At 47.7% G+C, this 11,975-nt stretch overlaps 1 protein-coding gene across 1 annotated transcript; it reads left to right on the forward strand.

Annotated features, from left to right (window-relative positions):
- The first annotated feature begins 208 nt into the window (after positions 1-208).
- LOC122392147 (fukutin-like) lies at positions 209-11,774 on the forward strand. The gene is made up of 5 exons (XM_043386719.1): positions 209-334; positions 5,057-5,301; positions 7,060-7,339; positions 7,633-7,948; positions 11,680-11,774. Exons 1-4 carry the CDS (start codon positions 240-242, stop codon positions 7,859-7,861), a joined length of 849 nt encoding a protein of 282 aa, XP_043242654.1. The 5' UTR covers positions 209-239; the 3' UTR covers positions 7,862-7,948; positions 11,680-11,774.
- Positions 11,775-11,975: the final 201 nt, after the last annotated feature.

Consider the following 11,975-nt stretch of genomic DNA (forward strand, 5'->3'; position numbering starts at 1 on the left):
TTCAAATTACCCCACCCTACCCATATAATTTCCGATATGGCGGAATAGGTCAAAACTCTCCCCGTTCGGCATGAGCGCGCAGTTCCCTGGAATAGCCCGTATCGGTTGAGGACATCCTTGGCGGGTATACGTGACGTCACCGAGCCCGCGAGTTTCACAGAGCGGTCCATCCCTACTCGGCAGTCGTTGTTGGGGCGGGCTGGGTGTGGGACCTCCGGCTGGTCCGGGTGCTGTTCGAAATGACGTCATACCGTACTCTGATTTGTCGGCATCGACGGCTAGCGTTAGTCGGTTGGCTGATGCACTGCACTGCACTTATTGTTATAGTTACGAGGTAAGTGAATATGTTCATTTTGCATTGTTAGCCAGCTGGGGATCATGGATTTCCACGCCCTTGGGGATGGTGGTTTACCCCCCCCCCCCAGACAATCAGTGGCACAATTATGCGCTTTAGTTTAAACCCTTTTGGCTCGCCTCCTGGGCTACGTAGCGATAGGCGGAAGGCGGCGTTTTAATGAGTGTTAAAAAATAATGACGAAACTACGTGTACATTTTTTAGTCAGGTCAAAGGTTAGGTCACTGAGGTCATTAAATGCCAAATTTCGCCTATTTTCTTGTCGAATGTCGACAATTTTAACCCTCGCCCGTATGGGGGGTCGAACGGACCCCCCCCCTAGGTTTTTCGCGAATAACTCGCATAAAAAGCGGCCGATCGCGACGAAACTTTCATACCCTCGAGTTGATCAATTTTACACCTACCCTGAAAATTTCATGACCCTGACCCAAATGACCTTTGACCTGTGACCTACTTTTCGAGACCAAGTTTGGCCGGAATCGCGATTCAGCGTATGTCGGCTCGCATTAGCCGCGCGTTTGAAGTCTTTGCGTGGTTACAAGCATTCAAACATGTGATATGATGTTGCCCCCATGCATTAGGGTGGGTGTCAAGGTCACCTGAAGGTCAGGTCAGGTCATTGACCTTTGATGACCTCGGTTCACTTTTTCGAGTTTTGCATGTTTCTAGGCCAGTTTTTGGAGCTGAATTCGAATTTAGCAACCATATGAACCATACGAAGTAGTTTTGGTGCCTTCGTAACATGTTACGAAGCTGTCAGAGCCGGTTGACACCTACTACAAATACCCGGCAGGACCCCTACTGATTGACCTGACCTGACCTGACCCGACCTGGCCTAAATGCATGAAGACATCATCTGTGATCAAAATTAGCATGATATTCGTGATCAGCACCCCGAAAAACCTTATAGCAGCCACATTTTACGACGTTCTGACAGGTCCCGATTTTCCCGACTTTTGGGTCATTGACCTGACCTGGAAGGTCAACCAATGACCTAGGACCTTTAAATTGGGTATCATCGGCTTCCTCTCGTCACGGAAAACACGCTCGTTTTTTCCGCGAAGCTCTAGCTCGATCAGGGGCGAAACCGCAAGAATGTCTAGAATAGAATAGAATGTCTAAATTTGGAATGTCTACAAAATACAAATGTTGACTGTCGACGAATGTGGAATATCTAAATGTGGAATCGTTATGGTTCAAATGTGCACGGAGACATGCTAGTGCAGATTGTGTTCTTGGGTGTACAGTAATTGACCACGCCTGATGCCAGGCACTAAAATGTCAACATCAGAAGGGCTTCGGGCATTTTTTCGAGCACATTTCTACGTCACCGGCCCGACGAGATCCGCCCTTTGCTCAAATGCTGCGTCGTTGTGCACATTTACCTTCAGAAGTTACTGTCCAGAGGAGAGTGAAGGCCTACCTTAGGTTTGCCGACCAATGTTGGGTGTGTACATTTACTTATGTCAGTCCCGTGTTGATCTAGTTGCATTATTCTTTATCATCAATTAGACCGCATGCGTCAGGCATCTTCGCAACGACAGAACAGTAAGACAGTCAGACAACAATAAGACCGTCAACAGACCGACCTTTTTATACCGTAGGTATGTACTCTGCGCTGCAATACATCACCACGTACTGAGTCAGTACTACAGTGGAATCCGCTTAATAAATCCACCTTGGCGACAAGGTGTTTTGGATTTATTAATTAACCCTCGCCCGCACATGGGGGGGGTGGTTGCCACCCCCCCCAGGTAGTCTTTCTGCTCTGCACTCCACATTTTTAGAGCTAGAAGGCTGATTTTTCGTATAGCTGCTCCTCTATCCTTTCTTGAGGTCCACTGAAAATTTCAAGTTTCTGTGATTTTTGGTTTCGGAGATATGACCTTGTTTTTCAGGTCATGTCATGACCCAAATGGCCAATTCTCAACATCTTGCGCCTGCCATGGGCCTTGTGAGCTTTTGACACCCTGATTTCGGCCTTTTTTGCCAGTCTTACCTCCCACCTATCATGGAACATGTTGTTCGACGATGTACAGGGGTCAAGGTCAGGGTCAAGGTCAACCTAGGTCATCTAAGATAATTGCGTTTTAGGCAAGCTGAATTTACTTTTTGTGAAGTTTTTTGACTGCATTTTTGGTAAAAGCTTCTCAGATCATGATTTCATGTAATATGGACCCAAAAACAATCGGTGCACACATCAGTATACACACAGACACACACAGACATACAAACACATATAATTGACCTTGACCTAACTTGACCTGAAATGACCTCAGCAGCAAAATTCTGGTCGGGTAGTGTGACAAAGAGGTTCTAGCTGGCTTGGCACCAGAAAACAGCATCGTCATCGGTATTTGATAAGCAGCGCACTTGATATCCAACGGTGACCCAAAACAGCAACATTTTTTAGTTTGACCTGACCTGGAAGGTCAATGACTGACCTGAGAAGGTAAAACTGGGTATCATTGGATTCGTCTCTTCCCAAAGAATCTTTTTGGTCTTTACCGCTAAGCTCTATCTCCAACAGGAACGAAATGGCGCGGGGGGGTGGCAACCACCCCCCCCATGTGCGTTCTAGGATGGGAAAATGGCATGTGCGGGCGAGGGTTAAGCGGCGGCTTCATAAACCGGAGTCAGTTATTTTCATTAAAAAAGCATGTATCGCAATTCGCAGCTGCACGTTCCGTTTCCCTGCAATGCAAGCGTATAGGCTTACATTCCTCATTACCTTACTTATTCCAATAAAAGTGACCAGGGGCTTCGCCACCGGTGGGGTCGTGGGGGTCTGGAGTCGGACCTCAATAATTTGACTTTCGTAATGCAGCCTAATATGCAAAGGCCTGCGTTTTAGGGTTGGACACCCCCCCCCCCCCCCCACCTGCGACCGTAGTGGAGCCCCTGAAAGTGACCATCCCATACTGCAAAGCTGTTACAGCGGTGAAGTCAACCTATCCATCCACGATCACTCCCTGCCATGCTTGCTACGCCAACGAAACAGTCGAGCGTGCCTGCTTTGCCGGGAACATTTCTTTGAGATGCATGATGATTGCGCTCTTGATAGCCCTGAACTCCTGTTTTTAGAACCAACTGCTGCACACTGCCATGCTCCAGTGCGGTTCTTTGGGAGCGGGTCGGATGTCACATTTCGAATGGGGAGACGTCACTGCGGACTTCGAAACTCCTAAGTGGCTTTATTAAGCGGAGTACTGGATTTATTAACCCGCGCCCTGCTGGGGGGGGGGGTGTTTGAACACCCCCTTGTGTTTTTTCGCGAATGTACACCTTATCATACATTAATTCTACACATGTTGTGAAAATTTCAGACCAAGGTCATTCAAGGTCAGGTCACCAGGTCACTTGAAGTGACCTCACCTCATAAAAAGTTTCAATGTCTGTCATAGCTACACCGAGTGACCGATTGCTTTGAAACGTTCAGCGATTGCTAAGAGCAATAGCATGTACAATATTTTTATCTCAGAATTTTGATATCGATGACCTAAGGTCAGGTCAATTTTGCGACCTCTCCATTATAAGTCAATGGGAGAAAATTGAAATGCGCCTCTTTTGGACGAAAGACATTATAAACACTCCCAAACACTGAATTACAAGTGGTTTAGACACACTGAACATGAAAATGGTGTCCGTGACCCCTGTTTATGCCCTGAGGTCATCTTAGGTCACGAATGGTATCTAACAGTTTTTCGCAAATAACTTTTGATAGAGGCATGCTAGAGCGATGAAAACGCCTTAGATGTGTTCAGCTCGACGATACAGATCGACTGATATGCAACATGACCCTTTCCGGTCAGGTCATGACCTTGACCTGAGGTCAAATTTTCAAGTTGACCTTTCAAGGTCAAGTTATTGTTCATTCGATGCGTCTTGACGAGAGGAACACGATGCCGGTAAAAGTAAGCTCGTACAAGGCTTGGGTCAAAAGTTATTGCAGAAAAACTGTTTCCGAAAAATCGGTTATTTTTGCAGTTTTTGCCCCCTGCAGGCAAAACCGTTGACGTTAGGTTAGGTCAAATCTGAGAAAATTATTCAGAAAGGGCGTTAATTGGGCTATTGAATGCGCTTTTCCGCGGCGCTGTAGCTCTTTTGGTTCCCGAGTTATGCGTTGGCTTCTTGGAAATTGTCGACATTCGACCTGGAAATCGGCGAAATTTTGCCTTCAATGACCTCTGGTGACCTGACCTTTGACCTGAGCAAAAAATTAACTGATGTGATTTCCTCATTATTTTTGACGCTCTTTCGAACGCCGCCTTCCGCGTATCGCTACGTGGCCCAGGAGCCGAGTTAGAAGGGGGGGGGGGGGTGTGTGTTCAAACACCCCCCCAGCAGGGCGTGGAAATCCAGGACCCCCAGCCGGGCGCGGGTTAAGCGAATTTATTAACTATGGGTATCTATGGAGAAAATCCGTGAACAGCTGAAGCATAAGCGGCTGGATTTATAATCCAAGGATTTATTAAGCGGATTCTACTGTACTGACATGGGGACACGCAATTGTGCACTGTTCACATACATGTGTAATTTATGTGCAACGGACATGTATCCAGATTACAATTTTTGCGATTTAAGTTTTGCGATGTGTTATTTTGAAACAAGCATTACGGTTGGAAGCTGGCGCTGCTGGTTCCGCCAGTTGTCTTCACTAATGACTGCATAGCCTGGCTGATGTCTTCCACTCTCTCCCAGTTTGTTCGCCAGTTTCCAGCCGACGTCTCTGTCCGCCGGCGACACTCTGCCAGCCGGGATGACACCAGCGAGACACCGGGCCTGCAACCGCACCCTGGCCGCCGCCTACCACCGGCTGGCGCCGCGCGAGGAGGGCCCTGACGCCGACAGGTTCAGGAGGCGCGCCTGGGCGCTGCTGGCTGCTGCCGTCAGCGCGTGCAACACGCTGGGCGTGCCCCACTGGCTGGGCAGTGGCACCCTGCTCGGTGAGCGGGGTCAGGGGTGGCTGTAGATGCGGTGTCAGGACGCTCACACCCGCCCCGTAAGGGTCATAAAGCGAATTTCGGAGATTGAAAGGGCATTTTCTTACCCCGTGTTATCTTCGAAACTAGCTAGCTGGCACATTTTCAAGCTTAACCCGCGCCGGGCCGGTGCTCTGAGATTCTGCGCCGGGCCGGGGGGGGGGGTGTGTCTGAACACCCCCTTCTAACTCGGCTCCTGGGCCACGTAGCGACACGCGGTAAGCGGCAATAAAAAAGTCCAAAATAAGGACGAAAGCACTCCAGTAATTTTTTGGGTCAGGTCAAAGGTCAGGTCACCAGAGGTCACCAAAGGTAAAATGTTGACTATTTCAACATTTTGAAATTTGCTAAGGGCTATCTCGGGAACCAATAGAGCTACAGCGCTGCGAAAAAGCGCATTCGATAGCCCTTTTACAGACCTTTCTGAATGATGCTCTCAGATTTGATCTCAGGTCAACGGTTTAGCCTCCAGAGGGCAAAAACTCCAAAAAATGCCGTTTAAAAAAAAACGTTTTTTTTCGGCAATAACTTTTGACTCAAAAAAGCCATGACATTACTTTTGCCAGAATCGTGTTCTTCTCGTCGAGACGCGTCGAATGAACTATAATTTGACCTTGAAAGGTCAATGTGAAAATTTGACCTCAGGTCAAGGTCATGACCTGACCGGAAAAGGTCATGTTGCATATCAGTCGATCCGCAACGTCGAGCCGAACACATCTAAGGCGTTTTCAGCGCTCTAGCACGCCTCTATCAGAAGTTATTAGCGAAAAACTGTTAGATTCTGTTCGTGACCTGAGATGACCTCGGGGACATAACGAGGGGTCACAGTTGCCATTTTCCGGTTCAGTGTGTCCATTTTACCTACATTTCGATGTTTGAGAGTGTCTGGAATAGCGTTCGTGCAAAACAGACGCTTTTCAATTTTCTCCCATTGACGAGTAGGTACCTTTAATGGAGAGGTCGCAAAATTGACCTGACCTTAGGTCACCGATATCAAAATTCCGAGATATACATTTTATAGATAATGTTGCTCTAATCAATCGCTGAAAGTTAGGCAATCGATCAATCGGTGTAGCTATGACGAGCATTCTTATTTTTTCTGAGGTGAGGTCACTTGGCGTGACCTGGTGACCTGACCTAAGGCGACCTGGGTCTGAAATTTTCACAACTTGTGCGGAAAAGATGCCCAAACAGGTGTGCCAAAAACGGCGGCGCGGAGCGCCGCCGTTTTTGAGATATCTGCGAAAAACCGCAGGGGGTGTTCAAACACCCCCGGCCCGGCGCGGGTTAAAATAAAATAAAATTATCATATCACATACCTTCCTGTTGAAAATCCAGTTTTATTGACATCACTGCTATTATGTGAATTGATAGAACGTAAAAGAATGCCAGAATCTGTAACACCTATTGATTTTAAGTCCACGCTGACCGCTGTGACTTATACTTAATCTATGGCGCGGGCCGCGGAGTAATCATGTTACATCCTTGTTTTGTGATTACCTAGTGGCTACCTAGTGTGATTACTTAGTCTTCTAGTTATCTTCGGTTTCACCGGGCTGAGAATGCCTACGAACATTAAGACGAGGGTTGCAGGCCTACATAACTACATAGGCGACCTCTGTACTGAAGCATGCATAATTGCATTACCAACACCTGTAACTGCCATGGAATGTTTGAATTATATTTACGATTGTGACACGTTCCCTTTTTCTTGTAACGCAGGCTACATTCGGCAATGCGACCTGGTGCCAGCCATGGGTGACGTTGATTTAGAAGTGGCCGTGGAACCATTTGTAAATGGTAACGTCACCGTGACCCAACTGGTGGAAATTTTAAACTCTGCCGGACTCCTGTTGGCGTCTAAACTCGGCCGGCTCAACGACAGCCTAGAAATGGCGTTCAAGGACGATGTCGGTACGAGAATCGACGTTTTCTTTTCGTATCCCGACGGAGAAAATCGATATACCGCAGGAGTCGACTTCGATACGCTGAAAAAAATCAGGTGAGAGATTGACAGTTTGCTGTGTGTGGAAGCTTACACTACACTGTGTGGAAGCTTACTTACTGTTTGGAAACTGTGTGTGTTTCCAGGATGTCATTAGCTTTATAGGTGATATCTTACATTATGGGTAGGTATAGGTATGCAGCGAATTCACAATCCTTTTTCAGCCACGCAACGGTCCACCATTGTCAGCATTGTCAAAAGAACTCCCGACAAAACACCTTACAACACGTGCACTCACTACTTATGACAGTTCACCTCCTACCCCCACCCCCGCCCTATTTCTCTCACAGATGGGTGGACCCGGAAATCACGCTCTGCTGGGGCACCCTGCACGGCCTGGTGGTGGGAGTGCCCTGCGACTCCCACGCCTACCTCGAGACCAGCTACGGGCCCAACTGGACACAGCCGCTGCCATCGGGAAGAAACTGGGATTATAGAGTGGACGCTACAAACACGGTTAATGCCGGACAATGGAGCGAGAACGAGAGGAATGAGGTTATCCAGGTATTCATCAAATAATAGTGATCTCATGTAATTGTATATATGTTACAGTTAGTGTGCGAAATCCGTTAGGTTGCAACGCAACTAGTTACGTTGTAAACTACCTGACTGGCCAGGTTGTTTGCAACCTAACTAGTTACGTTGCAAACTAACAGACCGTTCAGTTACTTTGCAAACTAACTAGTTCGGATGCAAACTACCTAGGTACGTTGCAACGGAACTAGTAATGATGCGAAATGGACGGCTCAGTGGCCATAATTGTACATCAATTCCAATGTTAAGTCGCCGGTTGTGAGCGCGAAGTTCTGTGATTGTCCCAAGGGTTGCGCTCAACGTTTCTATTGGTTTAACCTGCGCCGGGCCGGTGGTTGGCGCCAACCGCGCCAGGCCAGGGGTGTTTGAACACCCCCGCTAACTTGGCTCCTGAGCCAGGTAGCGACTCGCGGTGAGCAGCATCCGAAAGAGCGTCAAAGATCATCAAGGAAGCACTCGGTCATTTCTCGGTTCAGTTCAAAGACTGAAGCTGAAAACAATGTTGAAATTAGCAAAAGTTGAGCGTTGATGACATTCCTCGGCTCGACTTTCGAGAACTGAGAAATGACCGAGTGCTTCCTTGATGATCTTTGACGCTCTTTCGGATGCCGCTCACCGCGAGTCGCTACCTGGCTCAGGAGCCAAGTTAGAAGGGGTGTTCAAACACCCCTGGCCTGGCGCGGTTGGCGTCAAGCACCGGCCCGGCGCGGGTTAAACCAATAGAAATGTTGAGCGCAACCCTTGGGACAATCACAGAACTTCGCGCTAACAACCAGTGACTGAGCATTGGAATTGATGTACAATTATTGCCGTGAGCCGTCCATTTCGCATCATAACTAGTTCCGTTGCAACGTACCTAGGTAGTTTGCATCCTAACTAGTTAGTTTGCAAAGTAACTGGACGGTCAGCTAGTTTGCAACGTATAATTAGGTTGCAAACTACCTTGCCGGTCAGGTAGTTTGCAACGTAACTAGTTACGTTGCAACCTAACGGATTTCGCATACTAACTGTAACATATATACCTACTAAACAGAAGTACATGTGGAAGCGGATGTTCAGAGGCGCAGCGCGTGGCATGAGCTCTCTCGCCTACATTCTGACCGGGCATATATCAGTAATGCTGACCAGCCGGTAACATGCGTTCCATGTTAGATATCAGTGAATGGACCAAAGCCAACCATACTAGCTAATTGTTGCATCGCAGCATGAGTTTACACCTTTATATGCATTTCGTCACATGCTACTCAACTACTCATACTACTCACAACGGAGAGTGGGGCAAAGCAGCCACCCGGGGCAAAGCGGCCACCCATCGTTTTAACCCTCCACAACTGGCGTCAGTTCCAATTTATGGTTTTCCAATAATGCTTCTCTTCGCGGTCGTTCGAATGAGCCAGACCGGGGTTTCAGGCCCATCACCATTGTTCTGTGAAACACGGAAAAGTATTTCTTGCCAGGTCACCAACTATGTTTACAATTTTTAAATGCTATTTTATTCTATAACCGTTTGAAATTTTAATAAGCGTTCTTGTCCATGCATTGCATGGTTATCGTACATGTATTCTACCGATTTAAATGTCCTTTACCCCACTAATAGCTAAGCTGGAATATTTTTGTCTCGGACGGTATTCGCGGGGCAAAGTGGCCGGGGCGAAGTGGCCAGCCCCCAATTGGCTATAAGTTGTTTCCATCTGGATAAAGAACATCATTTATATTCAAATGTGTCGTCATGCATTCATCTTGGCCACTTTTCGGTAACATGAGTTACCAAATAATGCAATTAAATGTCTTTCCATGAAAATCCTTTCTTTGTTTACCTACATGTGGGAAGATGACAAAGTAAACATCCATCCTCGCTTAAACCTTGTCGCCATCAATTACCCTAGTCGTATACATGAAGCAACTATTCTCTTTCTCACATCGGGACTTGAGTAGTCGCCGGTGGCCGCTTTGCCCCAGGGTATGGGGCAAAGTGGCCAATATGCATAGGTTTAAAGTTTTGTCAATATCTCCCATATGTGAACGCCTTTGTAAATGAAACGCAGTTAAATTAAAAGGCAATTTAATCGGGATCACATTGTTATAGAAAGATTCTTTCCAAGTTTAAAAATCAAGCGTCGACATCGTAAGCAGCGTTAAGGTGGCCGCTTTGCCCCACTCTCCCCTACTCAACTTGTGTGCAAGAGTGGTCTCAGGACGGCGTAGACGTGAGCACGTAAGCGATGTACTGGCTGAGTTGAACTGGTTACCTGCCCAGGACCTCGTAATGTACCGCACATTGTGTTTAATCAAAGGCGGGCTGACCCATGGACAGCCGAGCGGCTCCGCTGGCCTGTTTCGTACCGCGCTGAGTGTGAGATCGAGGTCGGACCAGACAGGATGACCTTCTTGTTTGGCCACGAGTCAAAACCGAGTCTGGCAAGCGAAGGTTTGCCTATCGAGCTGCCAGCGCGTTCAATGCCATGCCGCGCGACATTAGGGAGACCCGCATATCGGCGTTCAGAGGGACCGTCAAGAAATACTTGAGCACGGCGCGGCGGTGAACGCACATATATGTACACATGCGGAGCTTTTATTGTGATCTTAGCACGCCCATTTTTGTTTTACATGTTTTAAGTGTTTTTTACCCATATCGTGTCTTTTACCGGTTTAGTCTTTTGCCCATATTGTTAGCGCGAGCACATGAGAAACCAGTGATTGTCTGGATGAGCTTTAAATATATTCTGATTCTGATTCTAATGCTTTGCCCTCGCCGCCATAGTGTACCTTGGGCTCGCGATAAAGAAGGTTTGGCTCTGTGTGCTAATAAATAATGCAATACTTTACCAATAAAGAGTGGACACAGAGCCAGGAGAAGCCACCTTCACGTTTGTGACGTCAAGCCTCGTCTATTACACCCTTTTGCCTAGAAAATGTCACTTCTGGATGTCACCCAATGGCCAAGGTCCGGTCCAAGCCGATCAGCCGATCAGGTGAAGAAGCATCTGAATGAGACCATTCTGCATGGCGTTCGGCTGCGCACTCAAAACTTCTTACTATCTCCTGGAGGGTTCATTTTTATCAAACCCGCTAGATAAGAGTATATTGAAAGGGTACCTCGATGCTACCATTATGTGCATGATAACGGTTCGTGGTTAATTGAAGCATTCCGCACCGTAAACAGTGTTTTCAATTGCTTCACGTGGAAAGAGAGAAAATAACCAAATGTCGTGTAACTGATTTGTAAAACGGCTAGACGATTAACACGCGTAGTCGAAGGGTTGCGAGTACTACGCCCAGTGGAAGGGGGGCGGATGTCGCCCCCCCCCCCTAAGATCTTGGCTTCCACTGGAGCTAGAAAGACGAAATTTGGAGGGTATGTGGGGGCCCTGGCAAATGTTCTGTTCTGCGCCCGCCGGATCCTCAGTCCGCACTGACACGACACGCACCGCTCTGCACATATATTGCCGGCTCGGACGGCACGCACACCTTGACGGCTCGCTCGACACTGCCCGCAAAATGGATGCTTCGTTAAGCGAAGCATCCATCAAAAGACGAGAACTATTGCGCGATACAACGAAATGCAGTTACAGTGACAAAACACAATGTTAATAAATCATGGATCCACTAACACAGCCAACAGGGGACAGAACCACGCCGACCCCGCCAACTACCCACGAAGCATCCAACTGGGGAAAGCCCGCTCGGTCCCGTGCACAGGGCGGCCACCGCCGGCTCAGATGAGTGATGTGAGTGTGTGTGCTGGAAGGTGGTGTGTGGCTGTGAGTGTGTATAATCGTACTTATGTCAATGTTACGTTGTGTTAGTAAATCGCCTGGTGTTTTGAATGTATGTTTGTAAGTGGTGAGCCACACCCACCATGCTTGTGACGTTTCTATTAAATAAAAGTACGCCAAGCTTACTTTTTCCTGAGAGATTATCAAAGTTTGGAACGATAGCCTGCATGACACCGAACAGTTGCGATCGGGCTGTTTGGTACAGAGGACAGTCCATTATGTAGTGAGTGGTTGTTTCATTTGGGTGACCGCAAATGCACGCTGGAGTAAGGACGTTTGGGTGTTGCGTTCGGAATTGGTGTGGCACGCCTGACCGCAGCGGA

This window comes from Amphibalanus amphitrite, unplaced genomic scaffold (genome assembly GCF_019059575.1).
Source record: "Amphibalanus amphitrite isolate SeventyFive unplaced genomic scaffold, NRLGWU_Aamphi_draft 000022F_arrow, whole genome shotgun sequence".
In the NCBI taxonomy this organism is placed as follows: domain Eukaryota; kingdom Metazoa; phylum Arthropoda; class Thecostraca; order Balanomorpha; family Balanidae; genus Amphibalanus; species Amphibalanus amphitrite.

Bases quoted from the DNA above. Each gene is read 5' to 3' on its own strand.
- LOC122392147 (XM_043386719.1), top strand. From the start codon at position 240: ATGACGTCATACCGTACTCTGATTTGTCGGCATCGACGGCTAGCGTTA. The intron at 335-5,056 runs GTAAGTGAATAT...ACTCTCTCCCAG, and splicing joins CTTATTGTTATAGTTACGAG to TTTGTTCGCCAGTTTCCAGC. The intron at 7,340-7,632 runs GTGAGAGATTGA...TTTCTCTCACAG, and splicing joins GATACGCTGAAAAAAATCAG to ATGGGTGGACCCGGAAATCA.